The sequence below is a fragment of the Drosophila ananassae genome, chromosome 3L (genome assembly GCF_017639315.1).
Source record: "Drosophila ananassae strain 14024-0371.13 chromosome 3L, ASM1763931v2, whole genome shotgun sequence".
NCBI lineage: Eukaryota > Metazoa > Arthropoda > Insecta > Diptera > Drosophilidae > Drosophila > Drosophila ananassae.
This window is the reverse complement of record NC_057929.1, coordinates 8409223-8430882: the sequence shown is the minus strand read 5'-3', so window position 1 is coordinate 8430882 and position 21660 is coordinate 8409223. Positions and strand designations below refer to the sequence as shown.

The 21660-nt window shown below is 43.2% G+C and overlaps 6 protein-coding genes and 1 long non-coding RNA gene across 12 annotated transcripts; 3 read left to right on the top strand and 4 right to left on the bottom strand.

The window, feature by feature from the left end:
• Positions 1 to 314: 314 nt before the first annotated feature.
• LOC6495926 (dynein axonemal light chain 1) lies at positions 315 to 1099 on the bottom strand. Its single transcript, XM_001959831.3, has 3 exons — positions 865 to 1099; positions 694 to 805; positions 315 to 635 (listed from the first exon to the last, which is right to left on the bottom strand). The coding sequence occupies exons 1-3, from the start codon at positions 1014 to 1016 to the stop codon at positions 333 to 335; spliced, it is 567 nt and encodes a 188-aa protein (XP_001959867.1). The 5' UTR covers positions 1017 to 1099; the 3' UTR covers positions 315 to 332.
• Positions 1100 to 1290: 191 nt separating this feature from the next.
• LOC6495925 (nucleolar GTP-binding protein 1) lies at positions 1291 to 3698 on the bottom strand. Its single transcript, XM_001959830.4, has 3 exons — positions 3529 to 3698; positions 3125 to 3399; positions 1291 to 3064 (listed from the first exon to the last, which is right to left on the bottom strand). The coding sequence occupies exons 1-3, from the start codon at positions 3574 to 3576 to the stop codon at positions 1429 to 1431; spliced, it is 1959 nt and encodes a 652-aa protein (XP_001959866.1). The 5' UTR covers positions 3577 to 3698; the 3' UTR covers positions 1291 to 1428.
• A 209-nt stretch (positions 3699 to 3907) lies between these two features.
• On the top strand, positions 3908 to 4747 carry LOC6494683 (protein lethal(2)k10201). Its single transcript, XM_001959829.4, has one exon. It carries the CDS (start codon positions 4006 to 4008, stop codon positions 4672 to 4674), a length of 669 nt encoding a protein of 222 aa, XP_001959865.1. The 5' UTR covers positions 3908 to 4005; the 3' UTR covers positions 4675 to 4747.
• LOC6495924 (dolichyl-diphosphooligosaccharide--protein glycosyltransferase subunit 4) lies at positions 4671 to 5253 on the bottom strand. Its single transcript, XM_001959828.4, has 3 exons — positions 5144 to 5253; positions 4850 to 4969; positions 4671 to 4778 (listed from the first exon to the last, which is right to left on the bottom strand). The coding sequence occupies exons 2-3, from the start codon at positions 4948 to 4950 to the stop codon at positions 4757 to 4759; spliced, it is 123 nt and encodes a 40-aa protein (XP_001959864.1). The 5' UTR covers positions 4951 to 4969; positions 5144 to 5253; the 3' UTR covers positions 4671 to 4756.
• A 137-nt stretch (positions 5254 to 5390) lies between these two features.
• On the bottom strand, positions 5391 to 17105 carry LOC6495923 (putative phosphatidate phosphatase). Of its 3 annotated transcripts, none has more exons than XM_014908052.3 (7): positions 16862 to 17102; positions 13163 to 13645; positions 8717 to 8868; positions 8116 to 8334; positions 7137 to 7316; positions 6889 to 7065; positions 5391 to 6009 (listed from the first exon to the last, which is right to left on the bottom strand). In XM_014908052.3, exons 2-7 carry the CDS (start codon positions 13443 to 13445, stop codon positions 5887 to 5889), a joined length of 1134 nt encoding a protein of 377 aa, XP_014763538.1. In that variant the 5' UTR covers positions 13446 to 13645; positions 16862 to 17102; the 3' UTR covers positions 5391 to 5886. The 3 variants fall into 3 exon arrangements, with proteins under 3 accessions (XP_014763538.1, XP_001959863.1, XP_014763539.1); XM_001959827.4 differs by having other exon boundaries at positions 13163 to 13642; XM_014908053.3 differs by lacking the exon at positions 5391 to 6009 and adding an exon at positions 6586 to 6746 and having other exon boundaries at positions 16862 to 17105.
• On the top strand, positions 7762 to 8372 carry LOC123257197. The gene is made up of 2 exons (XR_006507196.1): positions 7762 to 7846; positions 7905 to 8372. It is a non-coding gene; the product is annotated as an uncharacterized LOC123257197 (long non-coding RNA).
• On the top strand, positions 12827 to 21359 carry LOC6494684 (putative phosphatidate phosphatase). 4 transcript variants are annotated; one of them, XM_044715225.1, is made up of 7 exons: positions 12827 to 13093; positions 18755 to 18869; positions 20169 to 20320; positions 20387 to 20605; positions 20668 to 20847; positions 20908 to 21084; positions 21145 to 21359. In XM_044715225.1, the coding sequence occupies exons 2-7, from the start codon at positions 18755 to 18757 to the stop codon at positions 21160 to 21162; spliced, it is 861 nt and encodes a 286-aa protein (XP_044571160.1). In that variant the 5' UTR covers positions 12827 to 13093; the 3' UTR covers positions 21163 to 21359. The 4 variants fall into 4 exon arrangements, with proteins under 4 accessions (XP_044571160.1, XP_014762913.1, XP_001959862.1 ...); XM_014907427.3 differs by lacking the exon at positions 12827 to 13093 and adding an exon at positions 17140 to 17277; XM_001959826.4 differs by lacking the exon at positions 12827 to 13093 and having other exon boundaries at positions 17794 to 18869.
• The last annotated feature ends 301 nt before the right edge of the window (positions 21360 to 21660 follow it).

Below are 21660 nucleotides of genomic sequence, written 5' to 3'. Positions count from 1 at the left end.
AGCAGGCCAGCAAGCGGCAACAGCAGGCGCAACAGCAATGCGGCAGCAAAGTGAGCCGAGGGAGAGCCACAGCCAGAGCCAGAGCCTTGAAAGCCCGGCTAACAGAGAGCTTAACAGCGGCAGCTACAAAAGTTGGCCAATAGGTCAGTTACACTGCAGTGGCCAGAATACAGGACCTGGCTTTTGACGCAGCGCTCGGTCAAATTCGCTGTTAAATATTCACACGCCTCTCCACAGGCATGCAGAGAAATTTCAACAATGTACACATGAAGAAATACAGTAGATTATTTTAAAATAATATTAATTTATTTCAGTATTATAAAGGACCTCGTTTAAAGTTGTGGTTCCTCGTTGAGAACGACAGGTTCTCCGTCTAATTTTCGAATCGTGGGCAGACGTTTGATGCACTCCGCCCTCCAAGTGGGCTCATCCAATCCCTCGGACAGGGGATTTCCCACCACCACCAAGTCCTCCAGTGACTCTATTTCGGCCAGACGATTGAATTCCGACCAATCCTTGATCAAATTGTTGCTAATATACAACACTTTCAAGCACTTGAGTCCTGTCAAGCCTTTAATTTTTTCTATAAGATTGTAGCTGAGCCAGAGTTCTTCCAGGGTCTCAGCCACAGCTTCCTAAGAAAGGCAGTAGACCATAGTATTAGAGAAATAAAATATGCTCTTGCTATATTACCAATCCAGAAATCTGCTTTATGTAGTTACGGGATAAGGACAGAACCTTGAGACACTTCATGCCCGACAAGCCGAATATCTTTTCAATCATATTGGTGGATAAACTGATTCTCCTAAAAGGGATTCTATTAAATAACACACTTCAGTGGTGGTTAAGTCGCTAAATACTCACTCGCATTGTACTAACGTTCCCAGGGTGGCGTCCATTTTCTCGATGGGCGGCCATTGGAACTGCAGATCAATGGACTTGGCCACCAGGGAATTCTGCTGCTCTCGCTCCTCCCAGCGCTTCAGCGCCTCCTTGATTGTGGTGGCTTTGGACATCTTGTTAGCCTGAAAAAGTTTTCAACCGATGGCCAAGAAATTTTTGGACAAAAACCAAACAAACTTCTTGGTTGCCAAGGTGAGGCAAGTTAGAGACGCCGCTGCACAATGCAAGGTGAAACTTTGTTACTTTGCAACACCGTAGAATAAACAATTTTATGTTCCAGAACAGGCAGTCACCGAAGTGTGTAAACATCAACAAAAGGGGTCCCAAATATTTCGCCAATTAAGAATTCTAAGAGAATAATTTCACCCCAAAAAGTAGGCAACAAAATTTGTTTTGTAAAAATACAATATTGTATTTCAAAAAGTTATAGGGAAAAGGATTAATATAAGTCGCTTATTTTATACAGAGGAGCAGGTTGCCCGAACAGGTAGAACCGAATCACTTAGCCAGCTAAAGCCGCCGGGATTAACGACGATCCGTCTTGCCCGTACCGCGTTTGCCGGAATACAAATGCTTGGGCATCTTGGTGCCGATGAAACGATCCGCCTCGCCCTTGAGTCCCATCTTCGTCACCTTCTTGGCAATGTCGCGCTTGGCCATTTGTTGGGCCTTCTTTCGGATGGCCACGTTCTTGATGCCCATGCTGTCGCGTGCAGGCGCCCGCTTCAGGGGCTGGCCAGTCTTCCTGACAACCGCCGAGGACTCCTTGTCCAGCAGCGGCTGCTTGGGCAGTTTCTTTGAACCGATGGCCACCTGGCCACGACGCAGATCCACCACAGACTTGGTGAAGTTGGCATTCTCGCTGCCAGACATGTCCACGCCAAGACCCTCCATCGTCTCCACCAGTTTGTTGACGGAACGGTCGCGGACCTTGGGCTGCTTGTGACGCGGAATGACCGGCTTGTTCTTCCTGGAGGACAGACGCTTCTCGTCGCGCAGCTCGAAGCGCTTGCCTCGGATCTGCTTGGCCATCTCGCGGATCTCCTTGAGCGTTTCGTCCATGGACATGTCGGGCACTGTGTACACGCCGCTGGACTCCCGCAGTCCCTCTTCGCGTTCCAGCTCCTCCAATTTCTCGAAGATATCGGGATCGATGTAATCGGCGATGTTGCGTCCCTCCCAGAACTCTGGAATGACGTCGTAGCGCTCCTCCTCGGGGATCTCGCTGTAGTTCTTCTTGAGGTCCAGCGTGTAGTCGTCGCCCATTTCCTCCTCGATCTCCTTCTCCAATTTCTTCTTGCGCTCTGCCTTGGCAGCGTTTTGTTGAAGGCGGGTCAGAGCCTGCTCGGGGATGCATGGTGCACGAATCTTTTCATCGCGCGGCGCCGGCATTGCAACGTGCAAGCGGTTGAGGATGTTGTCCACCTTCTTGGTGCGCATCTTTTGGTCCACACGGTATGACAGCAGGCGCTCGCAAGCCTCTGTTTTCACTTCCATGACTCCCGTTTCCTGGACCGTAGACATAAGCATGACGGGAATATTCTTGTCCTCCTGCAGTTTGGTAATGATCTGTCTCCTCTCCTCCGGCAAATCATCAGGCGTCAGAATGTCAATCTTGTTGATGGCCAGGATCAAAGGCTTGTTGGTGAACAGGGGCTTGATACTCTCGAAGAGCTTAACTTGTTCCTCCAGAGAGTGGCCGCACTGCTCGGAGATGTCCATGAAGTACAGCACACAGGCGCGCAAATGGGCCAGCGCCGTGATGGCTTGCATTTCGATAACGTTGCGCTCCTCGAGGGGATGATCCAGGATACCGGGTGTGTCGATCACCTGCCAGCGCAGATATTTGTAGTCTGTGTGACCCACGTAGAGGGATTTGGTGGTGAAGGCGTATGGCTGAACCTCCACATCGGCACGGGTGATCTTGTTGATGAACGAGGACTTGCCCACGTTGGGGAAGCCGCAAATGATGATGGTACGCGAGTAGGGATCAATTGTGGGCAGACGCGAAAGATGCTGGCGCACTTGCTCCAGGTAGGTGAGGTTGGAGGCCTGTCGCTTCATAATCGTGGCCATGCGACCCAGGGCAGCCTTCTTCAACTGCTTGCAGCGGTACAGGGAGTCGCCATACTTCAACAGGCGAACGTAATCCTTAGCAACACTAGAGTATACACAAATTAGCAGCATTCAACAGAATAGGTTTATTAAACTCGAAACTTACTTGTCCACCAAGTGCCTGGCTGTGTTGAGCTGACCCAGGGCCAGTTTGTAGTGATCCTTGTCGTACAAGACATTCATCAGATCAGCATAGAAAGGATGTACATCGTCCAGCTTGGGGAAATCCTGGATAATCTGAGACAACCTGTCGTGGAAGTTCTGCTGCGTGTACTTCACTTTTCTCGTGTAGAAGGCACGAATGCGGGAAATCTTGTAGCCCTTGTGGACAACCGTAGGGGTTTTCCGCTGGGTCTTCGACAGCATAATGTCGATGAAGTCCTGAAAGAGTATTTAAAACCAGCATTATTTACATATTGCGCATCATCGTAAACACCTGTAGTGAGGTTAGGTAGGGGGCTCCCAAAAAGGGTGCTCCGCTGGACGGACACTTCTGATATTGATATTTACCTTTGCTGGCGGAACCACCATGATCTTTTTAAAGTTGTACAGACTCATCTTGGCAGGATTTGTTTATTTTCCACGCGACAAAAGGAAAATAAAACGGGAATTCGACAGCATAAACACCACGCGGTGTTCGCTCCGTATTCCAAAAAGAGCCGGTTCAAGGGTGGAACCAGTTTATGTTCACATGTGCTTGTCGGGGCTGCCAGCTGGCCGAAATTATCTAGGTGTGGCAACGTTACATCTTTTAATAACAAAAATCGAATAGCAAAATTGTGAAGAACAAAAACCGAAAAAAATTATAAATCCTGAATGGGAAATTCTAGCAACGACTAAAATGTGAATAAATCCTTAGTTCAAAGATGTGGCAGCACCAGATTCTGGTTCCGATTCAGGGCTGGAACCAGTTCACATGTAGGTAGGAGTGCTGCCAACTATGATCTAAACTTATTATGATCTAAAAGTATTTATTTACACAAAAATATGGAATTGGATGCGGCAAGATCAATATTCCTCTCTAGAGAGGATTTAATCAAGATACTGGGCGACGTGCCGGTGGGGTTTATAAAGCGCTCAGATCCCCCTCAGCCGAGACGACCGACCTTTAAGAAAATGGGCGTTTTAGTGGAAATCCAGGATATAGTGGAAGCCAAAGAACCCCAAAAAGCCTTCAAAAACAGGACTAATGATCAGTCCTACAGCTGCGCCGAGTGCCGAAAGATACTACCAACGGCGCACTTGCTGGACTTGCACATCACCGAGCAGCACGACTTTTATTTCGCCGCCAGCGTGGATCGAGGAGACAAGCCTATGTTCTCCTGCTTTCTGGAGGAGTGCTCGGAAAAGTTTCAGAGTCCCCGCAAGCGAAAGGATCACTGCATAGTAGTCCACAAGTTTCCTGCCAATTACCGCTTCGATCAGGGCAAGGACAAGCCCAAGGAGAAGCGGCATCCCAAAAAGCAGCTCTCCCACTCCATGGATGTGGATGATGATGCCGGAAGTAGTGACACCAAAGACTTGCCCAACGTCAAGGCCTTCACTTTTGGCCACCACACACTTCGAACTTTCAACTCGAAAAAGGATAGGAAATCCGGCGATACGCTCGAGGATATTCAATCTATGAAGGATGCCATCAACGATATCCTAGATTAGTTTACACGACTATTTATTTTGCGAATGAAGAAGCAGCATTATCCTTATTATAATATAAGTTTGTTATTCAATACCTCGAAGATCATTTCGCCTTTGGGATGGGCCTGAAAATAAAACAAAATTTTGTAAATTTTGTGGGTCTCTCGGGGGGGTGTTTGTATGCCGGATAACTTACTTTCCGGTGTTGGCATTAATATAATGATATGCCACCACCAGCAGGAACAGGAACACGCCCAGGACGTTCGAGAAAATGGCCAATTGCACGTCGGTGATCATAGTTTGGAATGCCAAGAATCTGTAAACACGAAAAGTTGATTAGAACAATTGGCGAGTGACACGTCATGGATGCTCGAATGGTAAACGGCTGAAATTTGGCTGCCGTTTAACTGATAAGTCTGAATGCATTTATTCCAATGGTAGCATAGCTATACAAACGTTAGTTTTATTTAGTTTAACTCTAGTAATTTACCTTTTTTAAGAGAAAAAACGAGCCGGTTTTTGTTGTGTAGCAAGTATTACAATGTGACCAGGTACTGCAAAGCAGCGCATACCAAAAAGGTTCGTGACTTGGATAAAGATGCCAGAGTGTTTTAATTTTTGAAACGGAATCATATAATTTTAAAAAATCATAGGTTTTTTATAAATTCCAACCATCCAGCGCCAATAATTTAACTTTAAGCAAACCACCCTCCTCCCAATAATAGTTAACAACAGCCTTTTGTTTTTAAATTAAACTTAAAACATATTCATTTATTTAAAGATTTTCTTAAACTTAATTAAAATATATTTTCGTTATTACTGCTTAGCTCTTAATTTAGAATAATACTTATTGCTTTATCTGCTCTCAGCTGTTTTCCATATTTATTGTTGTGCTGATCTGTTTGAAGGTCACTTGTTTTGTTGGAAATCGTCACATTAATTTAAAAATCTCTTAATTAAATATTAAAATAAATACCATCACACAGATATCTTTTCAATTTCTCTAGCTTACGACTATAAAGTCACTAAAAGAAGTGCACTTGCCACTCACAAACACTCTTACATTCGGCACACAAAATGCAAATTCAGGAATTTAAAATTAAAAAGGATTCCACGCAAAGCTTGGCTTTGTTATCCTGTCGAATATATCCGAAAATAAAGGGAGAGCAGAAGGTTCAACTTCGCCTATAACTCATGGAATTTGTAATAATAATGGTGTGCTTTTCCTGAGTGTTAGTTCGACGTTATCGTAATTCCTTGATGGGGAGCCAAAGGTGTTGCATTCATGTCCTGCGCTGTACGCGGCAAATAGGGCTTTTTGTAGGGCTTTTTAAATAAATCCGAAACGAAATTGGCCTGTAAAGAAATCGAAGGATATTATGGTTAATATGGTTTATGTATAAAATATTATCATGTTTTTTGTTCTTCTTTTTTAGACCCATAAATAAACCCTTTCATATGCCTATTTAAAACCCAATTATGTGGTAATACTTTGAGTACACAATTAATTAGACATCTGCTCCTAAAAGTATGTGTTTGGAGTGACTTCCCAACCCGTTCCTATCTCTCTAATTGAATCGCCGTCGAATATGATGGCTGATGGGGTCCTCCTCGACCATCTCCCCTCATAACTTTCCCTCCATTCCCCAGTGAAGCGTGAAATTACGACTGGACAGCTGCACGGCCAGCTGGATTGGACTTGGCATAGAGTCAAGCCGACCTGGCTAGATGGTTGGCTGACTGGCCATTTCGTGCTACTTATATTGGATGGCATTGATTGCCACCACACGCAAATAGCCCCGTGGCAAGGTGTTGAGAGGCTCTCCAGCCAATTCGAAGAACGCATCCATAACCCGTATTATCCCGCACTTCAATTAAGGCTAATGGGCCGCCGCCACCAGGTTAATAACAATGAATAGTCGGGGGGGTATATGCAGGATTTGTGATGCTTTAATTGCTAATCTTCTTTACAATGTCGTAAAAGCTATTCTGCCGATACTGTTACTGTTCTGTGCACCTTTCCCTCACTTTGCTTTGACTTTTGGGGGCCAAACTGTTTGGAAATTGAACCAACTCTTGGGCAAGCAGTAGCTCTAAAAAAGATGATGGAAGTATTGCATATGAGTCTGACATATTGGGATAACTTGGCAAGGGGTTCATGCTTTCGGGGATTCATAAATGAAATACAATGAAGTATAATGAAATATAATGTTTAGAAGTGAAAGAAACACTCACCACAACTAAGGCACATAGGGAACCAATCAGGGAGCCTGCCAGCACATCCGACCAGTGGTGCTTGTAGTCCGAAACGCGGCTCAGAGCCGTGTACCAGGCCACCATAATAAAGACGAACTGCAGGAGGTGACGCAGCAGCTTGGAGCCCCGCCAGGTCATGCGTGCCTGCAGGTACAGCTGCAAAAAGTAAAAAGTATGAAGGGAAAACAATGAGTCCTCGGATCGTGTGACTATAACAATGGACTTACCGCCAGATAGACCATGGCGAAGAAGGTGAAGCTGGAGTGGCCGCTGGGGAAGGAGAGGCGCATCTCTTTGAGCATGCGTGCCGACGAGCCGACTCCCTTGCATGTGAACTCCTCGATGTACTTGCCCACGTTGCGGGGATCGTCGCAGGTGGAGCCGTCGGACATCACGGGCTGGCACACCTGTGGGTGGGGAGGACAATGGGGACTAGTGAGTAAAACGATGACTCGGACTTGAGCTCCCTAGCTCCCTAGAGTTCTCCGACACATGTGCCGCAAATTAGGGAGTTAAGAGTTGAGGCAACAGCTGCAACTGCATTGCACTTTCTGCGGCCCGGTTGCCGCACTTCACTTAACAATAGGGCGGCTCTGTGCGGCAGCTCCCTTTCGAAAGTGATCCCTACATGTCCATGGAGTCCCTATGCGAGCCCCCCAAATGATCCGGACGATAACAAGCTAACAAGCCACTTGCCGCCGCGAATATTTATGGAATTGTCAGACATCCAGTCAAAATATCATAAATAAACAAGCTATTGGGCTGGGATAGCTGTCTGGAATGTCTGATTCTCAAAAGTTTATAGATACCCTGATAAAAATTAAAGTAACTATACAACTAATAACCTTTTCTTTATCATTCAAGTGTTGCAAATAAAAAGTACACCCCCAAAATGTTTATTTTAGATTACTTTATACCGAAAAGATAAACATTTATGGTTAGGGTATTTGTCACCAGATTGTCCCCCAAATTTCTATTAATATCTTTTTCCCCAGTGCGTGAGAGTCTTTGGCATTGTCTCCAAGTCCATGTAAATGTCATTTTCCTACTTCGACATTGGATTTGTCTTCGTTGTTGGCTGTCACTGTTGCTGTTGCCTGTCGTCTTGTGCTGCACATGTTGCAGATTAAAATTAATTGGCAATGTCAAAACGTGGATACCAATGTGAAATTATAAACCGCGACAGCACACTACCCAGATACTCACCGCTATGAAATGGGGACGCAGCCGTCCGATGGAGTATTTTGCGATATCCGTAGTCAGTTGGCTAACAACAGCTCCGAAGGCATAAATGCCAACCTTTTTGTAGCACTCGATCAGCCAGTCGGGCAGTTCGCGGTTCATGAAGACATATCGCCGACCTATCGAGTTGCCATTATCTGTCTTGGCCTTGTTCTGCGATATTATTACCTCGACGGCGAGCATCTGAAGAATAAAAAGACAATAAACTAGTAAATAGTAAATGGGAGTGAGTTCTGTGAGTTCGCAGCTCGTAAAACCCTTTTTTTTCTGGAAGTCATTAAGGGCCAGAAGGCGCATGCAAATATTTATAGTATCTGGAAAATAGGCTGTGCGTAGGAGTTTATTAGGGACTAGGCCCATTAGGGCCAGACACATGTTGCTCTAGTTTTAATTGCCGACATGTGGACAGCAAACATGCAATGTGGTATCTTGCATCATGTCTCTATGGCCTGCTGACAACTGAACTTGACGCAATTGCGCAATCTTCCCTCAAGTATCTGACAGCTGCTTGACACAATTTCTATTTAGCCTTCCCCAGTAAGCACCCACCCACTTGGATACTTACCACGCCAACTGGTATGATCACTCCAATAAAGTATAGCATCCAATTCCGGACCGTGGAGTCGTGAAACGGATGCTTCAGCGACTCATCGTCGCAGAAGAAACCGCGCTTGTAGGGCTCGCCCAGCAGGAAGAACAGGAGTATGGGAAAGCCAACTGCAATAGATAGACAAAAATTAGAAACACTATCCATTTATCAATTTATAGATTCTGACACCGATCTTAGTAGGTCATTGGGGCTTAAGTGGCGCGGGGCATTATCTTCGGGGTACGGTCCCCAGCCCCTATTGACTGGCGATATGTCTAAGCCCAAGTGATAAGATTCCCAGTGACAGGCGAACGTGTGCGGGGTCTCAATTGGGGCTCATAAAGTAATGCCAACGCGGGGAAATCTGTCAGCGACTTCTCAGCCTGTCTTATTAAAAATTCGTAGCCATTAATAATAACCTATAGAACTTTAGAAGTCTGACAAATGGTAGAATTGATCGATGGCCTGCAGGAACGCGGTGTGGCTTCTTTATTTGCTTTAGAACATTTATCTAGTGGATAATTAAAACTGCATTAGCCCTGGCTGCATCGCTCTAGTTTGCCTAATTGACTCCCTCTGCAATGAGGCATACTACCTGCAGGGGAACTGAAGTCGAAGTCGATGAACTCAGTCGATGGCCGCAGTCAGCCAGGCGTTGAAAATTTTAAAAACTTGTGGGCCTGTGCCTGGAGTTTTGAAGTGCTCATTAGACTAGCAGATCTGGAGTGCCTAGCCAGCACTCCGTGGCGACACGTCTCTCCGTTTTAATTACTTTTTTGGCCATTGGCACTGATCTTCGAGTTGCAACAAAGGTGGGTGACACAATGCCTCGTCTTCCTCGTCGTCTAGTTCTTGTTCCATTCTTTAGGATGCAGCTGCATCAGGTCCCTAAATCTAGATCAGTGGCATTGTCCCTTGGATGTTAAACGATCGCCGACTGTTTTTGATAATGCTGGGAAAGTTATAGAGATGGATTCTGGATTCTGGCAGAGATTAGCGTCATATTACGAACAGCAAGTGGCCCATTGTTGGTCCTCCATGCGAGCGTAGGAGAACAGAGATCCCTTTCTCTCTTTTTTCGAAATCCCTAATCCTGTTCGAACCACCCGGTAGCACTAAAATGTTTTTATGACTTTGCGGCATGGAAAACGAAAGTGTCTGGCCTTTGTGGAGAGATGTATTATGATCTTCATAAGCCAGGGATTAGTTAGTTCGAACTTCGGACTGGAGAAATGGGGAGAATGTAAAAATGAAATTGGAACATTGGTTGTTGGTTTTTTTTTATGCATGTCTCTCTGTTTTTTATGGGGGTGACATAAACCGTTTAAAAATGATTATACAGTGGCTGTTGTCGCATACCTCCAGCGGAAATATTTAATTTAATTTTTCGAGCATCGGGGGTTGCACTCAAACGAATTGTAACGCACCTATGGATGCCGCACTTTCATAGCAAATGTACAAAAACATTGTCCATTTGGTGTCAAGTTCATTTTAATAATAAAGACGCCGCCTGCTCCAGCTCACTGCCATCTAATTGAACCAACAAACGGAGCACCAACATAAACAAATTGTTTGTTAAACAAAGAGGTAAACGCACCCACTTCAGTTTCAGTCTCAGTCTCGGTCTCACTTCCCAACAATCAGATTTCTTCAAAAGATCAACTTGGCCGGCCTTTTTACGCTTACCATTTCTCCATCTCAAAGCCACCGTCCTACGCCTCTTATTTGTATCTTTGTATCTTTGAGGGATGCTGGGATGCCGACAAGTCGCTTTTCTTTCAAGTTACCAAATGTTTGCTTGTCGCTTAGCTGCATAGAAGAGTTATCTCGTGCTATCCGAGTACATATTTGCAGAGTCTTTGAGGAAAAACTCTACGTTCTACGTTCAAATCTGACCCCAAATACCAGGCAGCTTCTAATTAAAAGCGTCTGACTTGCACTTGCCGCATTAATTAGACATGACGGAAGTCAAATTAAAGACAATTAATGCCAAGATAGCAAGTAACTCCGAGACTCCATTCAGACTTACCAGCCAGACAAGCCTCAGGATGGCTAACCGGAGTAAACTTTGAACCGCGCCAATTGATCTGATCGGGGAACAGGACAAAGACGACGACCGTAAAAAATGGACAAAATATTGATGTGGGTTTTGGCAAGACATCCGAATTGTTTACCAAGAATCTTCCCATCGACCCGCATCATAAAAAGGTGTCACAGACTACCTGCCCTGTAGAGATTCTCCCCCCAAACCATTCTCTGACAGGTCATGAGTCATGAGCCCCTGGCAATTAAATGTTCATTACTTTCCTCCCAGGAACTGTAGCGAAAAAAACTACATGAAAAATCAACATCCATCTTTGCAGCAATCCGAAATCTATTGTGGCCATATATCTAGATCTGTAGCTGTATCTGAATCTGTAGTTGTATCTGAATCTGTAGTTGTATCTGAATCTGTGGCTGTATCGTTTTTAGGCCCTGTTTGTTGTTGCGTGGAAGGTAAACAATAACAGCCATGCCTCAGGAAAATGCCCAAAATGCATTGCATAAATATTATTCTTTCTACTTAGTTTTTGGTCAAATTGAATGGAAGAATGTGTTCACCCCCCAACTACCAACATACACAAAGTACAATACCGAGGGGGGGCTCACGCAATCACGCTCGATAAATTATCAAAGTGGGGGTGGGGTGAGAGATGGGGTCTGGTAGTGGGTCTGGTACTGGGGGACGACCTCCGATATGCATTTCTGTATATTTTATGGGTTTAATGACTCCACCTCAAGGAGAAAGGTGGAAGAAAAGAAGTCTGTGCCTCGGCTCGTTCGCATTCAATTAACGTCAAACGTAGATACGTTGAGATTCGGTTCCTAAGGTTTGGAAATTTGTTTGGTTAAGTGCCACTGACACTCTCGTCATGGTATCACTTGGCTCCATTCTTTCCTCTCCCCAAGAAATCACTTTATCAGCGTTTGTCTAGCGACACGAGTAATTTACACCCAAAATTAGTTGACGACAGGCGAGCTCACGGCGGCGATGCATCCATCAGATGCATCCGATAGATACAAAGATACTCTCGACCCACTAAAAACAAGAATTTTTGAATGGCCCATGCCTAGTCTGATGTTTTGTATAAGATTTAACTAATGGGAATTTATTTGGTAACATATTATTGACAAAACTTTGTGGTGGTTTTTGGTTGAAAAATCGATGGAAAAATTTCCAATTTGTTATGTGGGAATGTGCACACGGCGCGTGTTTAAGATTAGAATACTACCAAAAAAAAGGTATGTGGTTAGATTACAGAAGTCTGCTCTTATCTGGTGATATTTTGGGTTATCTAGTTGGAACCCCTTTTTTCATTTCCTGCCATCTCCTTGTGAGATGATTCATTTGGGATTTGGGTTTACTGCCTGGACAGCCTGGACCTTAAAGTCGCTTTAGATGAGTCAACTTTGAGGGGAAAGCTTACTACCTGAGACATCCGTGTGTCATGCTTTTATGCTGGGAATGGTAACACCACCATATCCCGCTGAATTTCCATTGTAAACTAAATGCAATACCAACAATGAAGTCGTAAATTCTATAGGAGGTCTCTGGCTGATTAGCTACTAGTACTAGTTAAGGTAGAAACTCCATATCAGTTGCTCAAATATGGCGACCTAGCCTCGTTATTTTCCAGTAGTGCCAATTGCAAAAATCCACAAAATGTGTCTCTGCCTATAATGGGGTGTTTGTGGAGTGACTCAGCCAGGTGGCTGATCAGTACGATAACAGGTAAACCAGTTCCAAAGGTGTTCAAAGGTGGAAAATGTTTGAACTTCCTTAAGTTATTTCTTTCAAAACAAACACAACAAGAAACTCTGATAAAGTTGGGCAAGGAAAACTGTTTATGGGGAAATTGTGCAACACCCCCGTCGATCGGGGAGTCGGCTATTGCAGTGCAGGTTGTCCACCTCTGGCTGACACAATTTACTGCCTTTTACCGCTTTTGTTTACCAAGCAAATAAAAATAAGGGAAGGGCGGTAAACAGCAAAAGGTATAAAAGCTTCTACTTCCACACTTTTGTTGCAAGATCGCTGTTACAAGTTTGAGTCATCAACTCGATAATATATACTTTTTTTACACTAATCTGTAAATTATTTAAATTCGAATCTAAAACATAAAGAGAGTTCACCCTAAGAGAGGAGAAAACTTTAAGAGTCTCTCTCTTGGAAAGCTTTGGCAAGGCCAGCACAGTTACGCACACACATGCGCAATTACATAAAAAAAAAGCCCAAATGGGAGAGTGAAACGGAAATAAACACAAAAAGAAATAATAATAAACATTGCGACAGAAAATAAACATGCGGCTAAGGTAAATAATTGAAAGTTTGCATCGAATTCCGAGGTGAACAAGTGTAGTTGAATAAATTCCACAACTTACCGCAGAGTAGGATTAAAACGTCCAAGCCCACGCGGCACAAGATTCGCTTGTTGGTGTCCATATTTGTTGCTTTGCTCTGCTGCTGTTGTATGTTGTTGTCCTCGTTGTTATCCTGCAGCCGCACTGTCACCGAATCACCGTAGTTGCTATTATTATTATTGCTATTACTGTGATTATTGTTAACAACTGTCAGTTGTCCGTGGTTCTGAGCCACGTTATCAGGCGATTCACTTTCGGGCCGCCGCAGCGGTGTTGTTTCGCTGGCGGATGATTCGTTTCTCATTTTCGATTCTCTTCGAACAGTTTTGGGTGCCGTTTGAGCTTTCCAGTTTGAGCTTTCCCTTATCTCTCTCGCTTGCTCTCGTTGGCGCTTGGCAGTGAACTTGAGCTTAAGAGAGCAACCAGGTATCTGGTGGTGGTGCAGTGGTGCGAATCTCGTCTTAACGTATTTCCTCTACGTCATAGCCTTCTTCTCTTCTACTGCTGGAGGATCATCAAAAAGATATATATACAAAAAATTATTAAAGGGGGAAAAATGTTGAATAAGTTGAATAAGAGTGAGTAATCGGTGGAGGATTCCCTAACGATAAAAACTGACAGTTGTGACGCGTGTTTCCATACCATTTCTGATTCATTTGAATGCGTAGCATCTCGTGATTTATTGGCTTTCAAAGATGGAATTGAAGATGGTTTCCCCACAACAGGGTTAAGTGACGTCGCTTCAAATGAATAATAAAAACTTTCAATTTCATCTGTCAGAAGGCATATCGATTTTTTACAATAGAGCTTCTACTCAAAGTGTTTTTTTGTTCAGAATTTCAAATGAGTCTCGGTTGAAAAACCAGTTTTGAACAACGAGTATGGAGTATTTTTAAAACATTTCTCATAAAGAATTTTTTAAGAATATTTGCCAAGATATTGATTTCATGAAATTATGAATTACTCGTTTACAAACTTGAGAGATGCCTTTAAAAAGATTCTTCCAGAGTATTTAAATTTTAAAACAGCAGGTTTTTAAGGAAATATCTCTAGTTGCCAATGAGTACCAACTCCATTCTTGTATTTCCATCTAGAGAGATGTTCCTGAATTTCTATAATTTTGCGCAATCACCGAGGCCATCAACGGGGCGTTGTAATGACCAAGTAGAGATCTGTTCGAGTGCTCCGGGTCGAGCCAGGCCTTAATTTGACAAAAAACCCCAACTGGTCAAGTGGCAAACGTCAGTCAGATCCCCAAGAAGTTGTTCTTCTCCCAAAGAAGGAGCAACAAACTTACAGAGGAGGAAGAAAAAAAAGAGGAATTGCAGTTGTCAGGTATGATTATGGCCAGGCCAAGGCAACCGGGCCAATGAATTCGATCGGGCATCCTTCTATTTATAGATAGCGATCCAGTGCTGTTGCTATTTTATGTTTGCCAGGGTCTAGCCCACACTCCGGAGATATTCGACTCCGCTGATGAATGTTCACTTTCCCTTATCCCCTTGGCCCTTTTTTTAACGAATGACAACGCAGCAGGCAGTATCTTAATTAAAAAAATCCAACAAAAAAAATAGAAATAAAAAAATGGCAAAAGAATCGAGATATTATCGGATGTGGGGATGTGAAGAGCGTGCTTCCACGCACTCGAGATTGTTGGCATGAGATTATTTTTTAATTGTCAGCTCCCGGAAATAAATGGGGAATTAATCAGGCTAAAAATATCTTAGCCTGCATGTTGCAGGGGCGTCATGTTGACCCATTAATAAACGATTAATCTTTCCTATATTTGTGCAAATCGCGGCATTATCTTATCTCTGGCAACGGTGGAAATGATAACGATTTTTTATGACTAAGGGGGCCAAACGGGGCTAGGCCTTATTAGCCTCTAAACAAGACACCAAATTTATGACAAATTGTAAAGTTTTTAAAACTACTTTTGGTTGGGAAATACTTATAGACACTCCCTTCTCTCTATGTAGAGTATATCTTTGGATATTGGGTTATTTATGGGAACATCAATTAGCTTTCAATTGGGAAGACTGATTAATGCTTTGCTTATCCACTTCACTTGAAAAATATCTGTAATAAATAGACTTTAATGCGAGGGATTGCTAATTAGTGATTTATTAAGAAAAATGGTACTGTACTTATATATCTTTTTAGTCTTTCGTAGTTTCCTGAATGTATTTAGTTGGCTTAACACCTTAAGACAATCAAGATAACAGGTTTATCGCATCAAAGGACTTGTCACTGTAATCCTGCATTAAAAGTGGATAATTATCAAGTCTCATGTGAAACAAAAGGCTAAATCTCCGCCTCCTCATTTTGATTCCCGAGTTGTCCGATTAACTTTTGAGGGGCCAACGACCACAAGCTGAGTCCGCGACCTCCAGTCACCTCCTTTCCCCTCCAGCCAAATGTCACTTTTGGAATATCTCGGACTCATGGGGCGAATTAAGGTCATTCGAGATGGAAAAATATAATTTAAAATCAAAAAAATATGCGTATCGGTTAATGAAATGGTTCACAATTTACATAAACAACTGGCGCCAGGCGGGGATCATTAAAAATGCAACAAGTGCATGTCGGGAATTTCGATCTAAATATGGAAATTTCGCCTCCCCTCCACTCGGCACGCAAATCCCAATTTAAAAGGAGGAATAAGTTGCCCAACTTGGAGGCTTCCATTTCGGATTACAATGCAGACAAGTTGTCGGCGGAGAGGAAGGAAAATCGACACCTGAAATGCAGTCTGCGGTCTCAAGTTTTGGCCAAAAACCAAGCCAAAAACTGTATGTAAAAGACTTGTTTATTTGCTTTGTTAACGATTATTATTGATCGCATTGTGGTTCTGGCTGGAATCAGCAAAAGTTTGCCAACATTTACACGCGCTTGACACTGAAATTTGAACACAAAGTTGGCCAGAAAAGTGTGGTAACCGAAGTACAGACTGTGAGGGAAATAAAAAGATTCTTTCTGGCCAATAAACATTTGCAAATTATCCAAAAAGCTCAGGAAATGTGGAGGAAATCTATGAAATACAATTTCCAGCTGATTTATGAACTTTTGTGGGGCAGGAACAATGCCAAGTATTTCATATTCGTAACGAAACATCTTGTAACAGCCTGCAACTTGGCCCGGGGCCAAAAGTTGAGTGGATCTAAATGACGGGAAAGCCTTATTCCAGAGCCAGTTGATGGCCAAATCGGACGTGAGGTATTAGAGTGGCGGATCGAACCAATAACGCTAAAACACCATGAAAAGCCAAATGCTGCGCATCAAAACGACAGCTCTTGGCCTTTTTGCGTTTCAATAATTGATAAGCTATCGATGGCCGAAGGGTTCTGCGAACTCAATGGTCTGATTTTTAATTGAAAGACCCGAAAGTAAACCTCATATCCGTAACAACAACAACCTTGACCATGGCGCGAATGTATCGATTTTTAAACCAAACAAAGGCCTCCCCACGCAATCGATGAGAGCAGTTTCCTTTCTTTTTTCCTTTTTTTTTTCTTTTCACCTGTATAATTTATGAATTTTCCCACCACACACCATCAGCCACATTCGCAATTTGTTTATGCGACCATCAATTCGTGAAGCTCCACAGACACACTTGTGTTTGCCGGCCAAGCAAATCAATAAAATAGCGGAGCTATGGATATAGCCATTAGCTCACTAGGCCAGTACAAATAAACACTCGGATTGTTTAATTAATTTTACCTTTTGGCGGGCAGGTTGGCTAAAGTTTACTTTTTTTTTAGGCAAGCCTTGTTCGCTCCGTCATCGTTAGAACACTGATTCTCTGCTTTTGTTTTCGATACGCACTCTAAATTCTTATTTTTTCCGTTCCGTTACCGTAACACTAAATTATATATATTATTTACGGCCGATTCGAACTGTGAACTAAACGGACGGATAGCCACGCGTAGAATTCCGAAACATCCATTATTTGCAGTTGCACAAAGGCAACTGAGGCGGCAGATAAGATTGTGTGCCCCGTATGGCATGTCTGACGGGCTGAGAGAAAAGAGAAGCACTGGGGGTGGCGAGAGAACCCGAGAGAACCCCGAGACTCTCCCTTATCAGTTGGCCTTTGACGGTGGAACGCGGGACTGGAACTGAGACTGCTGCCAACGGTAAAGAACTAAGACTGTTTTCAAGGATATCTGAAAGAGTACTAGGATGTCCTTGAATACGCAAAACTAACTTTGGCGATGGGTTTTGGCCCACGTTGCGTATGCGTAATGTTATCATTGAGCTTTTTTATGGCGGGAACTTTGAAATTTGATTATTATTGTTTAAATTTTTAGCAAGCCTAAAAAGTAAGTTTTAAAGCTTTAAATTAGAATTCTTTAATATGGAAAGATAATTAACTGTTTAAAAATAATCTTTACCAACCTTTGATGACTTGAAAAGTAAACTCCTTCAAGTATAATTATTTCTATAAAAATGAGTTTAAAATTAATGTTAAATATCTTAAATTTTACTTACAAATTTTAAGAAAATAGACCATAGACTGTTAATACCCTTGTTCCATTCTAAAGATTCCCTAGCTGAAAGAGAGTCTTTCCAGTGAGAGTGTAGCCCACTCTCTTTGCCAGCCAGCTGTTTACATCGCTGGCTGGCTGGCTGACTGGCTGGCTGGGACCATGCTGCACTGGCTCTTGGATTTCTGGTCGCACTTTCTCAGGCGGCGTCGATTGGATCGGTTCGGATCGTTCGGGTTTTTTAGGGGTTCTCTGTCCGCTGTCTGTCCAACAATTTTCAATAACTTCTCGTAGTCTCTGCTGCGCATGCGAATATCAAATAGAAAAGCAGAACCAAACCGAAAAAGTGCGAAAAAAAAGTGGAGCAAGAACGATAACACCTTCGAATGTGGGGGGAAAAAGAAAACAAACGGCAACGGGGCGCAACTAAGTGTAAAGTGGAAATGCAGTCCAAATAATGGCTGAGATTTCTCGTTAACTCGTTCTGTGTGTGTTTACCTTTGTGCGTCGCCAGCATTATTTGACCGAAAATTCTGAACTCTTCTGAGACTTCGGAGACCGATCGCGATCGCTCATTATCGCTTGCGCAATTGCGTTTACCTTCTCCCAACAACAACTTCAACTTCAACTTCAATTTCAAACCGCCCACTAAAACGCCGACGCCGTGTATTTTACAACATTATCGATTTGTTTGGCTTTATTTACTTGGTTACTAGCTTATCGCAGTGCCCCGAAAAAAAGGAGCGTCCATTAGCACAACTGAATCCCAAAAGAAAATAACGAAAAACGGAAAACACTCCCGAGGATTATTCAAATATTTTGTGTGTGCATCTCGGTTAGCTGATAAGATGACCACCCGTGCAGTGTCCAGGTGCAATAGGCCCATAAATTGAGCCCCTTGGCTTTCATCTTTGAGATAAATCCCCCCGTCGGACTTGTGACAATGAGCGGTATGCGTCCGGGCAGCGTTTGTGATACCACACCGCTTCAGAGATTCGAGAGCCAGAGCAGCAGTAGCGAGGAGCCTTCTTCACCGACGGCGGCCAGCATTGTAGCCGCCGCCAATGCTGGGGCAACTTCTAATCCCAACCACAACAATAACAACCATGTGAAACTCGACTTGCAGATGCCCACGTTCGTTGGGGGCAACCAGCGTCCAAATGGCACAGGACCGAAGCCCATGCGAGGTCCCCGCCAGATATTCCAACGGATTTTCGTGGATCTCTGCTTGCTCAGCTGTGGTAAGTGATTCAACCCATTCTGGTCAAGGGTAACAACAAAGAATAGCCATTGAGGATGGCGGATGTTTACCTGGCAATACCTACCTAGTTTATGGCCAAACAACACTGGCTTCTATCCGTGATGAAACTATAACGTAAATCGAGGGCTTGGGCAACACGATAAAAGAGGTACTCTTGCAATAGATAAAATAATTTCCAAGTAAGCGCCACAAATGCACCATTAAGTAATGATAATGGTCTCTATCTATACCGATCTTCGAGTTTCCCAACTATTTTCGGTAGCCAGAATTATTAAAAGGCTTTTCTGATAAATAAATTCCGGTTGCTTTGTTTAGACGACCTTCGACCACGAAACACATCCTCTTAAAAAAGTTCCGAAAGTCTTAATAAGCTCTTTGTGGGGATGGTTTCTAGGGCGACGTCAAGACAAAACCAAATATTTACATTACACGTCCGCCAAAAATAAAGGAAAGGAAAAGTTTCAACTTCCATGAACTATTTTAAAAACTGTAGAACAGAATACTAATTGGGTCCAGTAATCAAAACTGTTTCAAGCATGAAAAATTTCTTTCTATCTTCTAATCAAAAAAAAAAGGGAAAATAAATCAATTGTAATGGTTTGTTTGTATCAGCTCGGCTTGTCTTTAGTTCTTTCTTTTATTTTTAACCCATTGAAAGTTGTTTGGAAAAAAGTATCACTTTTCCCCGACGGCCTTTCACACGTTTATGGCCTGTTATCATGAAAGCAGCAATTGATCTCTTGCACTTGCCAGTCATGAGCTTATTCCACATTTGAATCCATCACGCAGATGTGCTCCGGAGGGGGTTCCGCTATCTACGAGTGGCAGTATCCCCCCAATACTGTGTTTTGAGGTGAGCAAGCGCCTTGTTTTCAAACACAAAAAACCATTACAAATAGCACTAAAATGTTTCCAGCAGTGTGTTTTCCTTTGTGCGTTTCAATGCTCCAATGATGAACAACAAGCACCCCAAAAGAGATACTCTGGAAAACAAAATATATATTTATTCGCACATTGAGTTCTGTCCGATTTATTATATTCAATTTGTGGTCAGTTCTTGTTTTTTTTCGAAGGGGGGCAGAATCTGTATATTCCACACCATCCCCAACATTGTGGTGTTCGTTATGTTTACCCAAGTCCAATTAAGGCTTGATCAGCAGACCTTGCTTGGAATTGGAGACCATTCCGTGGTACTGGGCCACCCAAATGGCCCTTTAGTCTCATTTTTCAAATGGGAAAATATCTAGAACTTTACCTAAACACTTTTTAACTTTTCCAGTGGGACTGCCTATGCTGGGATTCTCCGTTTGGGGCGAGCCTTTCAAAAGGGGCTTCTTCTGCAATGACAATTCCCTGCAACATCCTTACAAGGAGTCCACTATGCGCAGCTGGGTGCTATATTTAATGTGCGGAGTCTTGCCAGTTTCAGTTGTGAGTACTTAGTACATAAGACATATTTTTAATTTTTGAAGTAAACTATTTAACTCTCTCCCACAGATTGTTGTTGTGGAGTTCTTTAGAGCACAGGACAAGCGGTTGCGTGGCGAAAAATACAAGACCGGCAGTGGCTATCACATCTGCCACTTGGAGTTGCCGAAATGGCTGCTGGAGTGCTATCGTAAAATAGGAATCTTTATATTCGGTCTGGGGGTAGAGCAACTAACTACAAATATAGCCAAGTATGCTATTGGGCGGCTGAGACCGCATTTCTTTTCTGTGAGTTTGGATTTTGGAATTTAGAAACCATTCTTAACTTGGCGCACTTTTTATTTCAACAGCTTTGTCAACCTGTTTTACCGGACGGCAGTACTTGCAGTGATCCCAAGAACTTCGGTCTTTATATCGAGGACTTTGCTTGCTCCGCGGTGGACATCACTTCGAAGCGAATGAAGGATGTGCGACTATCGTTTCCCAGTGGACATGCCAGTTTTGCGTGCTATGCCATGCTCTATTTGGCGGTAGGATTACTCTTAATACCTTATATTATATATAACTAATATCAAAACTTCCTTTCATAGATTTACTTGCAACACAGGATGCAGTGGTCGCGCTGCCGCATGTTGCGCCACTTGCTGCAGTTCATGTTGCTGATGTTCGCCTGGTATACGGCCCTCACTCGAATTTCTGACTACAAACATCACTGGTCTGATGTCTTGGCAGGATCATGCATCGGTCTTACCTATGCTATAATTGTGGTAAGTAATTTAATAATCCTCTGAGATTAGAGAGTATTTATTTTGTAGTCTTCCTTATAGACCTCGACTATGTGGTAAGCTGACATCTGAAGACAACCAGGGGGTTACAAACCCCAAGACCCCACCGCGCTGAGCTGCTACCGCTTTAAGATGTCTCATCGGCTTTGAATTTCAGTTTTATTCTAGTTTTAACTTTTGACCATGTCTACCACTAAGTACTATTTATCTTTATGTGACAGGTTTTACTTAATAAATTTCAGTTAAATGTGTTGTAATTGCTAACTCGCTTTCTGGAAATGTCATACTCTTAGTTCGCAGCTGTAATTTGATATAAAAAGCAAAAGTAATCGCAGATTTACATCTATGTGTGTCATTTTATCGGAGGACACTCCCTGTTTCTGGTTTATCGTGTTTCGAACTGCAGTTGGGGGCAACTGCAGACGGCAGTCATTAATTGCTGGCGTTGATTATACGAATACAAATCGATTGATATGATCATGTGAAAAATGATTAAATTATGCTCACCGTACAACCAATTGAAGTCAAATTACACAAGGAAATGTCCTTGACAGCTGA